The 19917-nt window shown below is 39.9% G+C and overlaps 1 protein-coding gene and 1 pseudogene across 4 annotated transcripts in view; one reads left to right on the top strand and one right to left on the bottom strand.

Annotated features, from left to right (window-relative positions):
• The window catches only part of ZNF143 (zinc finger protein 143), a 66126-nt gene extending 46209 nt beyond the window's left edge, over positions 1-19917 (top strand). For all 4 annotated transcript variants that reach the window (XM_019975409.2, XM_019975408.2, XM_019975407.2 and 1 more), the window contains exons 13-16: positions 3224-3372; positions 6269-6430; positions 17907-18053; positions 18910-19917. In XM_019975409.2, coding sequence (XP_019830968.1) covers positions 3224-3372; positions 6269-6430; positions 17907-18053; positions 18910-18993 — 542 coding nt within the window. In that variant the 3' untranslated portion in view covers positions 18994-19917. The remainder of the gene's footprint in view (positions 1-3223; positions 3373-6268; positions 6431-17906; positions 18054-18909) is intronic.
• LOC109569735 (CBY1-interacting BAR domain-containing protein 1 pseudogene) lies at positions 15906-17062 on the bottom strand (annotated as a pseudogene).

Below are 19917 nucleotides of genomic sequence, written 5' to 3'. Positions count from 1 at the left end.
AATACCGTTTACAACTGCAATAATTGCTATCAAAGTAAGGTACTTAATGCTCTGAGATGTATAAGAGGGGAAATTAATCTAGTCTCAAAGGTCAGAGACAACTCCCCTGAAGAAGTGATTTTTGGAGAGATCATGGGTTCACTTGGTGTACGGGCAGGGATGTACAAGGGTTGGGGGGTAGGGTGGTAAACAGGGAGCAGAGGCAGGAGAATGTTCCAAATGGAGGGACTGGCACATGCAAAAAGCCCTGAGGTTGGAGAGAGCCAAGTAAATTGGAGAGACTGAATGAAGCCTGGCCAGCATGGCATTTCTGCCTGGGAGGGTGATATGACATGAGGCTGCACAGCAGGGTAGGGGTAGCTAGACTATTTGGGTGTATTAGAATGTTGGTCTTAATCAAGAGTGGTGAAGCATTCCTAAATAACTCTTAGTTGATTCATGTCTATTCAGTAGTGTTGTGGGAGACAAAAACATTCATTTCAGTAAGGATAAACTCTTGAGAAAAACAGAATTAGATTCCATGATTTCAGTTAAATAACACAGCATAGTTAAATAGATTAAAATGAAATAGGTTTTTCTGAAACAGAACAAAACATATATATTGTCCTGTTTCATTGAGTAGTTCCTAAATGAAGTAAGTTTGAAAATTAAAACATTCTTACCCAATCTTACAACTAATATTAAAGGATTGAAAAACATACAGGTAGGGAAAAAAATGGAGAATAAGGAAAAGAACAGATCATTCACTATCTACTCAAATAATTCCGTGTAATTCTAATTTATCTTTTCAGATATTAGTCGTGTGATAGTAAGAAAATACAGAGAAGGAAATGGCAATCGATTCCAGTATTCTTGCCTAGAGGATCCCGTGGACAGAGGAGCCTGGTGGGCTGCTGTCCATAGGGTCACACAGAGTCAGACACGACTGAAGTGACTTAGCATGCATGCATGCATGCATTGGAGAAGGAAATGGCGACCCACTCCCATATTCTTGCCTGGAGAATCCCAGGGACAGAGAAGCCTGGTGGGCTGCTGTCTATGGGGTTGCACAGAGTTGGACATGACTGAAGCGACTTAGCAGCAGCAGCAGCAGTAAAAAAATAACATTTCCTTCACTCTTTTTAGAATATTTCATCCATATCACAAGGTTTGCAGGATCTTAGTTCCCTGACCAGGGATTGAACCCAGGCTCCATCAGTGAAAGCACCAAGTGCTAGCCACTGGACTACCAGGAACTTCCCAACAATTCCTTTCCTCTCAAATGCTATGCTGTTTTCTAGCCATAGCACTGTAAGTGTGCTTGGTTAGATGTTAACAATTGCTGCTAAATCCTTGCAATTATAAAGTAGACTTTAATGATGTCAAACTTGGGTTTAAGACTGTTCCCTTTTTAATCTTCCTCAATCTCTTCCTTAAATGTTAACATTTCAGATTGTCAGAATTTCTTGTGTTCTAGAAGATAACCTATGATATACATGTTATTAAAAAAAGTTAAACTAAGATTGTTTTTCCGAGAATAAGAATGGGTTTGTGTTCCTTTTCTCCCATGTGATGCCCTACGTTTTGAACCCCGTTGGAGTAATGGTATAATAATAATAAATGGCCGTGCGTGCATGCTAAGTCATATCAGTTGTATCTAACTCTTTGTGACCCTATGGACTGTAGCCTGCAGGAATCCTCTGTCCATGGGATTCTTCAGGCAGAAATACTGGAGTGGGTTGCCATGCCCTTCTCTGGGGGATTCTCCTGACCCAGGGATTGAACCTGCATCTCTTATGTCTTCTGCACTGGCAGGCGGGTTCTTTACCACTAGCGCCACCTCAGAAGCTCATCTGCCTGTGTCTTGTGTGTGTGCTCAGTCGTGTCCAACTCTTTGTGACCCTTTGGACTGTAGACCACTAGGCTCCTCTGTCCGTGGGATTTTGCAGGCAAGAATACTGGAGTGAGTTCCCATTTCCTCCTCCAGGCAATCTTCCTGACCCAGGGATCAAATCCACATCTCCTGCACTGGCAGGTGGATTCTTTACCACTGAACCACCTTGGAAGCCATGGAACAGAACAAAAAGAAATGAAATGATGAGTGTCATAGGGATTACACCATGATGACCATAGCTGTATGAGTGCAGGCATCAACCATAACTTTGAGAAGTACTCTTAAATTAGCATATAAAATCCTTTGAATTAAAAAAAGAAAATTACCCTTTTTCTGGCCTCATGAGATGTGGAAAGCAGTAGAAGAGAGGGATAAGGCATCTTACTGGTTGCCAAGTATGGAAGTAATGGACAGTGGAAATTTCTGTTTACTTGCTGATTTTTTGTGAAATAAAAAAGTGGGTGGGAGTTCCTGTTCAGTCACTTATGAAATTATTAACCTTTCCCCAGATAATACTGTCTTTACACAGTGATATCATTGTGTACTGATGACTTGCAATAAGTCACTCTTGTTAAAGAGTAAGTAACTTAGTGTTAGTACATTGTGTTTACACACCATTCTGGTTTTGGGGTTAATATTTATGAAGATTGTCTTATCATTTTTAACAGCTTCTTAAGTGACTGCAAGAACTTAGCACATATTTGCCATGTTAGAAGGGTTACTTGCTAGTTAGTCTCCCTGTGCAGTTCCCCCACTCCTCACCGCAACACACATGCACAGTGTTATATAATTATGCCAACTAAGGGAGTAAGCAAGGTCTCTCAAAATTAGAACAGTTACTCTTTATGTGGAAAAGTTTAGTTCAGTCTGCTTGGATTTGGTTTGGCTTTGCAAAAGAGCAGGTGGAGAGATCGGCAGGAGGTGTTAGAAATCATTTTCATGGTTTAGAATTCAGTACAGTCTTTTGGACTCTGTGGGAGAGGGAGCTGGGGGATGATTTGGGAGAATGGCATTAAAACATGTATAATATCATATAAGAAACGAATTGCCAGTCCAGGTTCAATGCAGGATACAGGAAGCTTGGGGCTGGTGCACTGGGATGACCCAGAGGGATGGTATGGGGAGGGAGGTGGGAGGGGGGTTCAGGATGGGGAGCACGTGTACACCCATGGCGGATGCATGTTGATGTAGGGCAAAACCAATACAATATTGTAAAGTAAAAAAAAAAAAAAAAGAATTCAGTACATATGCCCTTTCATTTTTGTCAGTTTCTCCATAATATTTAAAATATTCTGTTTTCTAAAGAGCTTGGTAGGTTGATCAAATAAATGATTCATTTGTTTTAAACAGGTCAAGGTGAAGATGTCCTTAAAGGGTCCCAGATCACATATGTTACAGGTGTAGAAGGGGATGACGTTGTATCTACCCAAGTAGCCACAGTAACCCAGTCTGGGTTGAGTCAACAGGTTACACTCATATCCCAGGATGGGACTCAGCATGTAAGTACCCACCAAAAGCCAGACACATTAAATAAATATTTCTCTGAGCCTGGGCTCGAAAGGCAGGTTGGGTCCCAGTTGAAGAAAGCCTTGAATTGGAGCACAAAGTTTGGAGTTCAGCTTGTGAGCAGTGCTAGATCTCCTGAAGGAAGAAACTCTTTCTTGCTGAAAGAGACTACATGCAAGGAGGTCCATAAAGAGAGAAGGTTTGTCACTCTGTAGAATTCACGTGGTGGAATGGGTATCTTTCAAAGGTAAGGTGATGAAGGTCAGGAACACAGTGAAAAGTAATGGGTCTGTGTGAAACTTGGAAGAGATAGATTGGGTGGCTAATTAGGTCCAGGAGATAAGATTGAGAAATCAGCAGAAGTTTGGCAGAGGTGATGAGGACATCATTAAAAGATCTGGGCAAGTCAGTGATGGGGAAACCTGTAAAATTTCCAGGGTGTGACTTTCTCCCTACTTGGAATCATGCGAGTTCATTTAACTAGCTTCAAAATTAATAGGAAGCTGTCTTGATTTCCCCAGGAAAAGCAATATAAGAGTTGTTGTTTGACAGTCAAACTTGTCATTGTTTTCTAGATGCCACTGTCCTAAAATAATTCAGACTTGATTTCATTTTTAAGCCCTTGCTAAGGTTGTCTTAATACCCGCGGAAATAGATGCATGGGTTTCTTTATCCCCCAATACTGCTTCTTCCATGGAGAACTGTCTTTTTACCCATCTCTTTTAGAACTTTACCTCCCATGATTAATCTGCCCTTTGAATAAATAACTCTTAATGTGCTGCACTCAATATGCCAGCAAATTTGGGAAATTCAGCAGTGGCCACAGGACTGGAAAAGGTCAGTTTTCATTCCAATCCCTAAGAAAGGCAATGCCAAAGAATGCTCAAACTACTGCACAATTGCACTCATCTCACATGCTTGTAAAGTAATGCTCAAAATTCTCCAAGCCAGGCTTCAGTAATACGTGAACCGTGAACTTCCTGAGGTTCAAGCTGGTTTAGAAAAGGCAGAGGAACCAGAGATCAAATTGCCAACATACGCTCGATCATGGAAAAAGCAAGAGAGTTCCAGAAAAACATCTATTTCTGCTTTATTGACTATGCCAAAGCCTTTGACTGTGTGCATCACAATAAACTGTGGAAAATTCTTCAAGAGATGGGAATACCAGACCACCTGACCTGCCTTCTTGAGAAATCTGTATGCAGGTCAGGAAGCAACAGTTAGAACTGGACATGGAACACCAGACTGGTTCCAAATAGGAAAAGGAGTACGTCAAGGCTGTATATTGTCACCCTGTTGATTTAACTTATATGCAGAGTACATCATGAGAAACGCTGGACTGGAAGAAACACAAGCTGGAATCAAGATTGCCGGGAGAAATATCAATAACCTCAGATATGCAGATGATACCACCCTTATGGCAGAAAGTGAAGAGGAACTCAAAAGCCTCTTGCTGAAAGTGAAAGTGGAGAGTGAAAAAGTTGGCTTAAAGCTCAACATTCAGAAAACGAAGATCATGGCATCTGGTCCCATCACTTCATGGGAAATAGATGGGGAAACAGTGGAAACAGTGTCAGACTTTATTTTTTGGGCTCCAAAATCACTGCAGATGGTGACTGCAGCCATGAAATTAAAAGACGCTTACTCCTTGGAAGGAAAGTTATGACCAACCAACCTAGATAGCGTATTCAAAAGCAGAGACATTACTTTGCCAACAAAGGTCCGTTTAGTCAAGGCTATGGTTTTTCCTGTGGTCATGTATGGATGTGAGAGTTGGACTGTGAAGAAGGCTGAGTGCCGAAGAATTGATGCTTTTGAACTGTGGTGTTGGAGAAGACTCTTGAGAGTCCCTTGGACTGCAAGGAGATCAGCCCTGGGATTTCTTTGGAAGGAATGATGCTAAAGCAGAAACTCCAGTACTTTGGCCACCTCATGCTAAGAGTTGACTCATTGGAGAAGACTCTGATGCTGGGAGGGATTGGGGGCAGGAGGAGAAGGGGACGACAGAGGATGAGATGGCTGGATAGCATCACTGACTCGATGGACGTGAGTCTGAGTGAACTCCAGGAGTTGGTGATGGACAGGGAGGCCTGGCGGACACGACTGAGCGACTGAACTGAACTGAACTGAACTGAATGTGCCAGTGTTAGCTAGAAGCAGAATATATTCAGGATAGAAACATACAGAGCACTTGGACCATCCCATTTATCCCTCTCCTCCTCACTTCTGTCATCACTAATTCCACATAGTACTCTTTGTCCACTGAGTGGCATATAAGATTAAACAAATTTACTAACAGTTTTATTCTGGACAGATAGGGCGTCACTGGGGATTTGAGCAGGGAGCATAATGAAATTTGTTTTTTACCAAGGTGACAAGGTGCAAGATGATTAGGGAGGGGTTAAATATCTAGAAAGAAGTTGTATTATTGGCAAAAATTAGATGAAAGAAAAATAGAAATCTAAATTGTCAGTAGAGATGGAGAGGAGGAAAACGTATTTAAGAAACACTCAGTTTTTCTGATGATCTCTTTCTAAAAAGAGTTTATTCCATTATAAAATGGTTATTTGCTCCCAGAGTAGACTTAAACAAGACTTGTATGTATACATGCTCAGTTGTGTCTGATTCTTTGCAACCCCATGGACTGCAGCCTGCCAGGCTCCTCTGTCCATGGAATTTTCCAGGCAAGAATACTGGAGTGGGTTGCCATTTCCTTCTCCAGAGGTTCTTCCTGACCCAGGGATCAAACCTGCATCTCCTGCACTGGCAGGCGGATTCTTAACCACCGAGCCACCTGGGAAGCCATAGGAGGCTTAGGCTCAGTCCTTAATAAAATTGACCAGATAAAGCAAGAAACATTGCCTGATTGTAAAATGCATTGTGTTGCAGGTCAACATATCTCAAGCCGACATGCAGGCCATTGGCAACACCATTACAATGGTAACACAGGACGGAACGCCCATCACAGTACCTGCTCATGATGCAGTCATTTCTTCAGCAGGAGCACATTCTGTTGCTATGGTTACTGCCGAGGGTACAGAAGGGCAGCAGGTAATTGCTTTTTTCTTGTATACCAATTGGTACAAATATCAGTATCAAAATTGTTAGTCATAGATGTATGGTGTGGTATCGTGCATTCTAAATCACTTCAGTTGTGTGTGCCTCTTTGTGACGCTGTTGACTGTCACCCGCCAAGCTCCTCTGTCCATGGGATTCTCCAGGCAAGAATACTGCAGTGGGTTGCCATGCCCTCCTCCAGGGCTCAAACCCATGTCTCTTACGTGTTCCACATTGGCAGATGGTTCTTTACCACTCGCGCTCCCTGGGAAGTCCAGTGGTTAAGCACATAAACTTCAGATTGAATCTCAGTTTTAAAGCTTCTTAGCTACACAGCCCTCTGAGTCTCAGTTTTTTTTTCATATGTAAAATAGGATTGATTTTTGCATATACCCCATAACAGCCCCTGGGATCACAAGAGTTAGATACAACTGAGCGACTGAGCACACACACACACAAATAGTCATCTCCCCCCGCCCTTTATACGGTAGTAAGCACAGTAGTGTTTCTCATCTCCTTGTTTTTTTTAATCTTAATAGTACATCTAGAACATCTTTCTGTGTCTTTATATAGAGAGTTTTCCTGTTCTTTTTTTTTTTTTTTGATAATCTGGTGGCGCCGCACGGTTTGCAGGATCTTAGTTCCCAGCCGGGCACTGAACCTGGGCGCTGGAAGTGAAAGTGAAGAGTCCTAACCCCTGGATTGCCAGGGAATTCTCTCTCATTCTTGTTCTAAGCTATATCATATTCCACTGTATGGACATGCCATAATTTATTTAAAGTCTTTTGCTGTTTCAGACAACACATAATCTTGTGCACATGGGATTTTTTATGTGTGTGAATATATCTGCTACTAGATAAATCCCTAGAGTGAAACTGCTGGCTGAAAAGACATACACATTTGTAACTGTGATAAGCATTGCCAAACTTCGTTTCTAGGGTTGTACACATCTACATTCTTATCTGTAGCCTTTGAGAGTGCCTCCTCCCCTTTTGATGGTCAGCACAGTGGTACCAAATCTTATGTATCTCTTTGTACTTTTATTTTTCATTCATCTTAAATGATTTTGGTTAATACATTTAAAAACTGTTCTTATAGGGTCTTCCCTGGTGTTCCAGTGGCTAGTACTCTGTGCTGCCAATGCAGAGGGCACCTGGCTGGGGAACTAGATCCCACATGCTGAAACTTAAAGATTCTGACTGCCATAACTGGAAAACAAAAAAAAAGATCCTGCATGCTGCAACTAAGACCCAGCACAGCCAAATAAATCAATAAATAAAATTGAAGACATTACAACAACACACGCACACAAAAATTGTTGCTGTGCTATGCTGAAGACAATGCTAAGTTTCACTTCAGCTACTGTACCCTGTTCAATGCAAGGGTCTGTCAAAATTCATAGCTATTATTCTTCCTAAATTCATTTGTAGATTGAGTACTATCACAATCAAAATTTCAGAAGGCATTTTTTAAGATACACATAACCCAATTCCAATATTTATATGAAAATACAAAGGACCTAAAAAGAACATGCAAAGTCCTGAAAAAAAGAACAAAGTTAAAAGTCTTCTGGACCTTGAAATACAGGAATCAGAATCAAAAAGCTTCTAAAAGTAAATGTTTTTGTAACCTTAGGATAAAAATTTCATAGACAGGATACAAAATGCACTAACAATAAAAATTTTTTCTTTTTGGATAAATTGGACTTTTTCAAAACTACTTCTGCTTACCAAAGACAGTGATAAACAGGGTGCCTGATGAACTGTGGACGGAGGTTCGTGACATTGTACAGGGGACAGGAATCAAGACCATTCCCAAGAAAAAGAAATGCAAAAAAGCAAAATGGTGGTCTGAGGAGGCCTTACAAATAACTGTGAAAAGAAGAGAAGTGAAAAGCAAAGGAGAAAAGGAAAGATATACCCATTTGAATGCAGAGTTCCAAAGAATAGCAAGGAGAGATAAGAAAGCCTTCCTCAGCGATCAATGCACAGAAATAGAGGAAAACAACAGAATGGGAAAGACTACTGAGCTCTTCAAGAAAATTAGAGATACCAAGGGAACATGAAATTTCATGCAAACATGGGCTCAGTAAAGGACAGAAATGGTATGGACCTAACAGAAGCAGAAGATAGTAAGAAGAGGTGGCAAGGATACACAGAACTGTATAAAAAAGATCTTCACGACCCAGATAATCACGATGGTGTGATCACTCACACTCACCTAGAGCCAGACATCCTGGAATGTGAAGTCAAGTGGGCCTTAGGAAGCATCACTACGAACAAAGCTAGTGGAGACGATAGAATTCCAGTTGAGCTGTTTCAAATCCTAAAAGATGATGCTATGAAAGTGCTGCACTCAATATGCCAGCAAATTTGGAAAACTCAGCAGTGGCCACAGGACTGGAAAAGGTCAGTTTTCATTCCAGTCCCAAAGGCAATGCCAAAAAATGCTCAAACTACCGCACAATTGGACTCATCTCACAAGCTAGTAAAGTAATGCTCAAAATTCTCCAAGCCAGGCTTCAGCAATACATGAACCATGAACTTCCAGATGTTCAAGCTGGTTTTAGAAAAGGCAGAGGAACCAGAGATCAAATTGTCAACATACGCTGGATCATCGAAAAAGCAAGAGAGTTTCCAAAAAACATCTATTTCTGCTTTGTTGACTATGCCAAAGCCTTTGACTGTGGATCACAATAAACTGTGGAAAATTCTGAAAGAGATGGGAATACCAGACCACTTGACGTGCATCTTGATAAACCTGTATGCAGGTCAGGAAGCAACAGTTAGAACTGGAAATGGAACAACAGACTGGTTCCAAATAGGAAAAGGAGTACATCAAGGCTATATTGTCACCCTGCTTATTTAACTTCTATGCAGAGTACATCATGAGAAATGCTGGACTGGAAGAAGCACAAACTGGAATCAAGATTGCCGGGAGAAATATCAATAACCTCAGATATGCAGATGACACCACCCTTATGGCAGAAAGTGAAGAGGAACTAAAAAGCCTCTTGATGAGTGAAAGAGGAGAGTGAAAAAGTTGGCTTAAAGCTCAACATTCAGAAAACGAAGATCATGGCATCTGGTCCCATCACTTCATGGGAAATAGATGGGGAAACAGTGGAAACAGTGTCAGACTTTATTTTTGGGGGCTCCAAAATTACTGCAGATAGTGATTGCAGCCATGAATTTAAAAGATGCTTACTCCTTGGAAGGAAAGTTATGACCAACCTAGATAGCATATTCAAAAGCAGAGATATTACTTTGCCAACAAAGGTCTGTCTAGTCAAGGCTATGGTTTTTCCAGTGGTCATGTATGGATGTGAGAGTTGGACTGTGAAGAAAGCTGAGCACTGAAGAATTGATGCTTTTGAACTATGGTGTTGGAGAAGACTCTTGAGAGTCCCTTGGACTGCAGGGAGAGCCAACCAGTCCATCCTAAAGGAGATCAGTCCTGGGTATTCTTTGGAAGGACTGATGCTAAAGCAGAAACTCCAATACTTTGGCCACCTCATGCGAAGAGTTGACTCATTGGAAAAGACGCTGATGCTGGGAGGGATTGGGGGCAGGAGGAGAAGGGGACGACAGAGGATGAGATGGCTGGATGGCATCACTGACTCGATGGACATGGGTTTGCGTGAACTCCGGGAGTTGTTGATGGACAGGGAGGCCTGGCGTGCTGCGAGTCATGGGGTCGCAAAGAGTCAGACAAGACTGAGCGACTGAACTGAACTGAACTGATGAACTATTTTAACCTTCTTCTAAAAAGAATATTGCTAAATTCCTTTCTGGAGAGTTTTAATAATTATGCCATGGATCTAAAAGTATTCTTATTTCACTGTACTCTTGATAGCACTGAGGATTTTGTTTTTCACATTTGCATTATTCACAAGCAAAAGATAAGTTATATTTTCACTTTAACTTGTCTATTAGTGAGGTTGAACATGTTTTTCATATTAGCCTGCAATTGTTTCTTCTTCATTGAGGTAAAATTTATATACAGTGAAATGCATAGATTTTTTTTTTCCCCCACATCATGTGGTTTGCAGGATCTTAGTTCCCCAACCAGGGATCACACCTGGGCTCCTGGCAGTAGAAGCACAGAATCCTAATCACTGGACCACTACCTGTACAGAAAGTTTACAGTTTAGTGAGTTGTTAAACATACACACCCATCCCATCCCAAACAAGATCTAGAACATTTCTGTCACACCAGAAAGTTCTCTTGGGACCCCATCCAGTCAGTGTCCATCTAGTTGTTCTGACTGTATTATCTTGTCTTTCCTTGAATTTTGCATAGTGATACCAGAGTATGAACTCTCTTGTTTTGTGTTTTTTTGTTTAACATAACATTTTGGAGATTTATCCATGTTATTGTTTATAACATGAGTTCCTTCATTTTTATTGCTAAGCAGTATTCTGTGGTTAGGAGTGTATCACAATTTATTGATAGATTCTCCCCTTGATGAACAAATATTTGAGATGCTTCCAGTTTTTTTTTTTTCTATTATGAATTAAGACGGTGGTAAAAATTCTAGTACAAGTATATTTGTAGACACATATTCTCATTCTCAGATTAATAACCTGTTAGTGGAATTGTTGAGTCATAGGGTAGAGGTATATTTAACTTTATATGAAAGTGTCAAGCAGTTCTTCAAAGTGGTTTGACCCCACTCACACTCCCACTCACAATAGTTCTGTTTGTTTCATATCATCAACATTTTGAGTTGTTGCTATTTAAAAGTTTAGCCATTCTTGTAGATGTGTAATGGTATATCATTGTGGTTTTAATTTGCATGTAGGTTTAATTTCTTGAAAGAGAAAATGTTAGTTGCTTAGTCGTGTTTGACTCTGTGACTCTAGACTGTAGCCTGCCCGGCTCCTCTGTCCATGGATTCTCCAGGCAAGGATACTGGAGTGGGTAGCCATTTCCTTCTCCAGGGGGGATCTTCCTGACCCAGGGATCGAACCTGGGTCTTCCACATTGTGGGCAGATTCTTTACCATCTGAGCCACCAGGGAAGCCCTGATAATTTCTTAATATCTGGTACTTTTCTCAATACCTGTTTTTCTTGATTTTTAATTTAAGTCTGTTTTGGTCAGAGAACCATATGGTAAGATATTATTATTTTGAAATTTGAGACTTGTTTTCCCTTTGTCTTTCATTGATTTACTATTGTATTTCATATGTATTTGAAAAGAATGTGTGTTCTGCACTTGTGTATAGCATGTTACACTTTAAGTTAAGGTGGTTGATAGTGTTGTTCAAATATTCTATAACCTTACTAATCTTTTATATATTTGTTCTATCAGTTACTAAGAAAAAGTAATTGATATCTTCAACTATGATTGTGGATTTGTCTCCCTTTTAGTTGTTTCTTTTTTTACTTCTTGGTTTTTGAAACGCTGTTATTAGGTGTGTACATATTTCATTTTAATTCCTCAAATGACTACATAATTATACCCTTCTCTGTTACCTTTTTGAGGTTGCCCCGGGGATTAAAATGTGCATCCTTAAAGTTATTGCGGTCTCCTTAGACTTAAGATTGTTACTAGTTTACATAAAACCTTGAAGCAGTATATTTTCATTTATGTCCCTACTCTTTGTGCTGCTGTGATTTATTTTATATTTACAGATATTAAAACCCCCGCAGTGCAGTATTATTTTTTAGCATAAGCAGTTAATCTTTTAAGTAAGTTACAAGATGATGGGAAACATAATATTTTATACTTATCTGCTGGTTTACAATTTCCAGTGCCTCTTATGCCTTTCTGTAGACTAAGTGTCTAAATGACATCCATTTGGCCTGAAGGATATATTTTGTTTTTTAAATTAGTTAACTCATTTTGGCTGTGTCAGGTCTTAGCTGTGGCACACAGGATCTCTCCGTGCAGTGCGTGGTTGCTGTGCAGGCTCCAGAGTGAGCAGGCTTCGGTAGTTGTACCTGTGGGCTCAGTAACTGCGGCACTTGGGCTTAGTTGCTCTGCAACATGTGGGGTCTTAGTTCCCCAGCCAGGGACCAGACCTGTGTCCCCTGCTTGCAAGGCAGATTCTTTATCATTGGGCCACCAGGAAAGTCCCTTGAAGGATATACTTTAGCATTGTTTGTAGTGCAGATCTACAGTGACAAATTCTCTGGTTTTGCTTATTTGAAAACATGTTATGTCGCCTTTCTGTTTGAAACATATTTTTGTCTTGAAGGATATTTTTGCTAGATATAGAATTGGCTGGGTTTCTTTTTTTTTTTTCTTTCAGCACTTTAAATTGTCTCTGTCCTTCATTGTTTCTGGTGAGAAATCAGCCATCTTCATATCATTGTTCCCCTGTATATGATACACCAGTTTTTCCTCTGGCTATTTTCTAGACTCTTTATATTTGCTTTTTAGCAATGTAATTATGGTGTGGTCTTCTTTGTATTTATCTCCTAGGTTTCTTATATGTAATTATAAGACAACATATATAATATTCAGATCAGATCAGTCGCTCAGTCGTGTCCGACTCTTTGTGACCCCATGAATCTCAGCACGCCAGGCCTCCCTGTCCATCACCAACTCCTGGAGTTCACGGAGACTCACGTCCATCGAGTCAGTGATGCCATCCAGCCATCTCATCCTCTGTCGTCCCCTTCTCCTCCTGCCCTCAATCCCTCCCAGCATCAGAGTCTTTTCCAATGAGTCAACTCTTCTCATGAGGTGTCCAAAGTACTGGAGTTTCAGCTTTAGCATCAGTCCTTCCAAAGAAATCCCAGGGCTGATCTCCTTCAGAATGGACTGGTTGGATCTCCTTGTAGTCCAAGGGACTCTCAAGAGTCTTCTCCAATACCACAGTTCAAAAGCATCAATTCTTCGGTGCTCAGCCTTCCTCACAGTCCAACTCTCACATCCATACATGACCACAGGAAAAACCATAGCCTTGACTAGACGGACCTTTGTTGGCAAAGTAATGTCTCTGCTTTTGAATATGCTGTCTAGGTTGGTCATAACTTTCCTTCCAAGGAGTAAGCGTCTTTTAATTTCATGGCTGCAGTCACCATCTGCAGTGATTTTGGAGCCCAAAAAAATAAAGTCTGACACTGTTTCCACTGTTTCCCCATCTATTTCCCATGAAGTGATGGGACCGGATGCCATGATCTTCGTTTTCTGAATGTTGAGCTTTAAGCCAACTTTTTCACTCTCCACTTTCACTTTCATCAAGAGGCTTTTGAGTTCCTCTTCACTTTCTGCCATAAGGGTGGTGTCATCTGCATATCTGAGGTTATTGATATTTCTCCCGGCAATCTTGATTCCAGCTTGTGTTTCTTCCAGTCCAGCGTTTCTCATGATGTACTCTGCATATAAGTTAAATCAACAGGTTGACAATATACAGCCTTGACGTACTCCTTTTCCTATTTGGAACCAGTCTGGTGTTCCATGTCCAGTTCTAACTGTTGCTTCCTGACCTGCATATAGGTTTCTCAAGAGGCAGGTCAGGTGGTCTGGTATTTCCGTCTCTTTCAGAATTTTCCACAGTTTATTGTGATCCATGAAACATTATATGGTAATGTTTTTTGTAGGGAAGGGTGTTTGTGTTTTTATCAAATTTAGGAAAAGTTATGCCATTATTTCATCAAAAGTTTTTATTCTGCTTCATTGTTTCTCTTTTACTTCTGGGTCTCTAAAGTATATGTATATTAACTTGGTGTTTTCCCACAAGTTTCTGGGGGGTGCATTTTTTTTTTCTTAGTTCTTCAGATAGATAATTCTTATTGCTCTGTCTTTGAGTTCACTGATCTTTTCTTTTGACATCACCTATTTTACCCATCTTTTATTAGGCCCATTTAGATAATTTTAGATATTGTCATTTTTGACTGTAGAATTTACTTTTTTATAGTTTTCATTTATTTACTGAGATTTCCCCTTGTGTGAATTCCATAAGCCTTTTAACATATAATAATTGTCTTAAAGTCCTAGTTTGCTAATCACAACATATTGGTCATCTCAAGGTCTGTTTCTGTTGACTTCATATTCTCTTGACTCTGGATTACATTTTCCTCTTCTCATGTGTTGTAATTTCTTATTGTATTCTGGATATTGTAGATGATACAGTATGGGGATTTTTAATTTATCTTCCTCTGAAGAATATTAATTTTATCAAGTAGTTAAGTTACTTATGGAGGCTGGGTTTTGCACTTTATTAAGGTAGGTTTGTTTTGGTTTTGGCATTTGGTCTCAGAGTGAGTCTTTAGTCCTGGGACATAGTCTTTATTCCTAAAATGTAGTCAGTGGAAAGCTTGAGGTATTTTCCAAGCCCTTCTAAACTTGGTGGGGTTGAAATTCTAAATTCTGTCTGCCCTGTGGTGAGTATCACTGAATCCTCTTTTCAGCTTTTTAGCCTTCTAGCTGCTGCTTTATTCCAGATTTATTGACACCTCCCCAACACATTTGCAGTTCTGAGGTCTTAAAGAATTGAGAGGAACTTATATACAGGTTTGGGGGGTCCCCCTCCCTCTGGTTTTCTCCTTTCTAGGATATCCCTTTCAATATATAGCCATTCTGGCAGCCCTGGACTTCAATATCTTATACCATAAGTTGCCTTATGCTGCAGATTGGTGACTGCCCTCAAGTGGAAAAGCTGTTGAAACCAATGTGACCCAAGTGTGGTTCCCTTCTATTGAGAATCCCCTCCATTTCCTGCCTGCTTTTCACCATTCACCAGTGCCTTCAGATGGTTGCTTTTTCATATTTTTTTGACACTTTATGATTGTTACCTGAAGGAAAGTAAGTCTAATATAAGCTTCTCCCCTGTTGGACTAAAATCTGTTGCTGGACTATGGACCAATACTGGGATTGATCCAAGCTAAATATCTATTAGCACTAAAATCTAGCATTCTTACTGGATTAATGGCCAAGTAAAATAGTAATTTCAGTTTTTAACCTATTCTTTCTCTAAGTTTGGCTGAACAGAATACTGAAATATCATATGACATGTAGTTGATGCTATTTTCTATGTTATTATCTACACAGAAAAAGCTGCATTCGTAGTTTAAGAGCCACAAAAGCACTTTTAACCACTCTGACGAGGTGCTTCAGGAACAGGTTGGAAAGATTCCGTGGGATCTAAAAGAGGAAGTGACTGTGACAATGTGTTGCTGGGAATTAATTCCCTGGTAATCCAGTGGTTAGGATTCCATGCTTCCACTACAGGGGTCATGGGTTCAGTCCTTGGTTGGAAAACTAAGATCCCTCATGCCATGTAGTAATGTTCCTGGTACTTTGTTTTCCCAGTTAATGGAAATCTTTTTATTTCTTTTTTTTGGCCATGCTGTGCAGCTTGCTGGGATCTTAGTTCAATTCCCTGACCAGGGCTGGAACCCAGACTCACGGCAGTGAAAGGGCTGAGTCCTAACCACTGGATCACCAGGGAATTCCCTGTGGAAATCTAATTTTATTTTTAATTTTAAAATATTTTTATTTAAAATTATTTTATTTATTTATTTTCTTTTTGGTTGGCATAAATTTCCTTTAATAATTTCTACATTTCCAGTAGGATTTAATTTTGAGGTTTAACATATCAAGCCAGTATTATGTTTTGCAATTTTAGTAATTCTGGATTCCAGGTCATTTAAGATGAAAATGGAAATGCAAAATTTACTTAAGTAATTTAATTTTCTTCTTCTGTAACATCTAAGTCTTCATCCTCTTCATCATCATCTTCTGTTTGGTGATCCTTTCTTAGTCGACAGGTCAATACCTGTCCTGTTCCAGATACACACTTAGCAGACAATGATCTTTGAAGAGGTGACTTCGAATTTGCTCTTACAATATCTAAACAGGATGAATAATCTTGCGGATACAGAGAATGTCGGAAAACCTCTAAATCTTCTTCTTCATCAATCTTTTGTATATTTTGGTAGGCAGCAGTGTAGACCTCTAAAGCTTTGCCGTGAAATAACATTTCAATAGTGATGAATTCTGAAAATATAGTCTTTATATCCTTTATTTTCTGCTTTTCAAAATTGTCAATAGTTTCCTCCAGATGACGAGTTGTTCGGGTAGCATCCATTGTAGCTCTTTGTAATTCAGTTTCTGCCTGTGAAATAACATGTCGATCAGATGGGTTTCTCTGACGTGTTCTTTCTAACTGAGTTAACTGTTTAGCTTCTCGATTCCTTGCTGTTAATGTTGCTTTGAGATCATCTCGCTTCATTTTTACAATGGTTCCATAAGCTTTCAAAGGTTCAACTACTTTGGCTTCAAGTCTTTCAACCTATTGAGAATTATTATAAAATATAACTCGGCTTGTCGATAATCTTGAAGTTTGGCAAACTCGTCAGCAAAGTTTTTCAGGCCCTGCTTTAAGTGCGGAGTCTCGGTAGAAGCATATACGTTGATTTCGTTCACCAGGAGGTCCACTTTGTCTCGCAGTCGGGCAGTTTTCCACACGTAAGCAGCAAAGATCTGGCACAGCTCTCCGAAATGTTTCTCCACATTGGTGACAGCATCTTGCAGTTGTCTGGTCTGAGCGTCCCGGTTTTCCAAGCTGCGCCTCAACATGCTGCCTCACTCATGGCCGGAGACCCTGGGCTGAGACCCAACGACAGGGTCTTGGCGCCCGGACGTGCGCCGGGGCGCGACAGCCCGCCCCGTGCACCCAAATTATTTTATTTTTAATTTTTTGTTTAATTTTAAGCATTTAATGGAAATGTAATTTTTTAAAACCTTTTATTTTGTATTGGGGAATGGCTAATTAACAAACAATGTTGTGATAGTTTCAGGTGAACAGCGAAGGGACTCAGCCATACCTGTACATGCATCCATTCTCCCCCAGATTCCCTCCCATCCAGGCCGCCACATAACACTGAGCAGAATTCCCTGTGTTACATAGTAGGTCCTTTTTGGTTAATGGAAATCTAATTTGTAGTGCAACAGATAAACAGGAGAAAATAGTGTATCTACCACGGATCCAAACTCAGGAATAAATAGACATATGAGATATAAATGAATTCATGAGTGTAACTTCCCAGGCAGCTGCTTAGGGATATTAGAATCTAGGCACAGTCACATCTCTTCTGTTTAATGAAATCTGACATAGCGAATCCACTTTCTCAGTGTCCTCTATCCTGTTTTGCTATCGGCTTGCTTCATAACTTTAGATAAGTCCCTTCTTTCTGAGTGTCAACTTCCTCAAGAAAGAGGAGTCCATGGGAATTCCATGGCAGTACAGTAGTTAGGACTCTGCTCTCACTGTTGAGGTCCCGGGTTCACTCCCTCGTAGGGGAACTAAAATCCCTGGGAGGTGCAGTCAAAACAAAAAAGGAAAAAAAGAGGAGTTCAGAATAGACAATATGTAAGGTCTTTTCCAGCTTTCAGCTTCTACAAGTCTATGGTCAGAAGGGAGGATTTCCTTTTGAATTTGAAGACAGTCCCTTGCATTAAATGGATTTTAACCTATTTAAATCATAGTTTTAATTCTTCTGTGTATTTTTTAAGGTTGCAATTGTGGCTCAGGACTTGGCAGCATTCCACACTGCATCATCAGAAATGGGGCACCAACAGCATAGCCATCACTTAGTAACCACAGAAACCAGACCTTTGACCTTAGTGGCAACATCCAACGGCACCCAGATTGCGGTTCAGGTGAGTACGATGGCAGCTGTCCTCTGTCGGCAGCAGTGCTGTTCAGCCCTCAGCCTTGTCACTGTGCTCTGATGCATGGCATTCACAGAAGCAGGCCACAGAATAGTACGCAGTACTTAGCTCCTTTAAGGAAATTGCCATGTTTGAAATAAACTCAAAGAGACTAAAACTTTGTTTGCTACTATCTTTGCGTGTTATAAGGGAATTTATAACAAGAAGTATAAAGCTCCTGGTATATACATCCCTGTGTGTACCTGACCAGCCATCTTTACTGTCAGAATAAAAGTTTTAATTAGGCAGGATTCCATAAAGCATTTAAGAATTATTCCTTGGAAATGAACCACCTGTAAACATAGACTCCCAAGTTAGTCCTCAAAAATGTCTCTGCACAACAGCTGTATGTTATGATGGGGAATGTCAGAAGACTATGAAGAATACAGTCTCTGGGAAGTCACTGCATTCAGAGAATCTAGAATATGAGGTGTAGATTACCTTTCCTTGGGAAGTTTGTTTTGTTTTAACATATTTACTTGGAAAGGGTTAGAATGCACTCAGGAAAATGCCAACTGTTGGTTTTAAATTAGTTTATGGGCATGAAGCTAAAGGCTCATGAAGCTCTCTATCTCCAACAGAAAAGATAAGCATCTTTTTGTTCCTTGCATGTGTGAAGATTTATCAAAATCCTGTATAAAGAAACTGCAGCATTCTCCCCAGCAGGAATGTTTGTGTTTTGTGGATGAGCATTAGTACTTTAACAAGCCCAGGTGTTAGAATTATAGAGAGAAATTTTACTTCTGGGATATTATATTTCTTTGGCATTATCTTGACTGTGGCTTTGTGTATGTTCCTGTTTCAGCTTGGAGAACAGCCATCTCTGGAAGAAGCCATCAGAATAGCATCCAGGATCCAGCAAGGAGAAACGCCAGGGTTGGATGATTAATCCTCAGAACAATGGAGCAATAAAGCCAGAGAAGCCTTTCATCTTCAGGCAGCAGAGATCCATGAAGCCCGGGCCCAGGAAAATTAGAAATTTTCCATTCCCGAAACACTGTACACATTTTTATGCAAGAGTGGAGAACATTTTATTCTTGACACTTTTGTGTATATAACCCTTGGAATAGATTTCCTGAACTGATGTATTGTGTACAAGGAAGTATGAAATTAGGGCAATACAGTAATTTTTTATGTTACTCTTTTATCAGATTGCAAACTCCTAGAGTCTACGTGCAAGACCAGTGAAGTCTTACGGAGTCTTATGATGGATTTTTAACTTACTATGAAAAAAGTAAATAAAGGCTGTATTGAAAATGTCAAAGGTTCTATACGTCAAACAATCATAATTCCAAAAGCCATCATGGATAATAAAGGATGTAAAGCCTTCAGATATTTCCCTCAGCTAGTAGAGTGTCTGCAGTTTTTGTTCTACTGTATACTTGTCCATTTTTATTTGTATTAAATATCTCACGGTTTGAAGACTATTCATTACAGTTTTCCACCCCTGTTAAATTCCAGCTCTGCAAGCTGAAGTGCTAATTATATTAGCATTACATTGGATTATGTATAAAATTACAAAGTTTGGTTATTTAAAATTAAAAAGTTAAATCCAGTACTTCGGTTTTGTTAAAGATGATTTCCTGAGTGTTCAGTTTTTTTGTTACTGTTTCTTAAAAATAACGAACTATCAAAGCTTGACCACAGGCTGGAGCCCGGGATAATAGTGCTGTAATTGGAAATGGCTTTACTCTGAAAATTAGGTTAGTGGGTTGGTGTAAATTATTTATTTTTGCTTATGTACCTTTGTTTTAAAGCTTATTTACCCTAAAGTTTATTATTAATTTTGAATACAGCAATTTTTAAAATGTTA

The sequence above is a fragment of the Bos indicus genome, chromosome 15, assembly GCF_029378745.1.
Source record: "Bos indicus isolate NIAB-ARS_2022 breed Sahiwal x Tharparkar chromosome 15, NIAB-ARS_B.indTharparkar_mat_pri_1.0, whole genome shotgun sequence".
NCBI classification, from domain to species: Eukaryota; Metazoa; Chordata; class Mammalia; order Artiodactyla; family Bovidae; genus Bos; species Bos indicus.
This window is presented reverse-complemented; position numbering and strand designations above follow the sequence as displayed.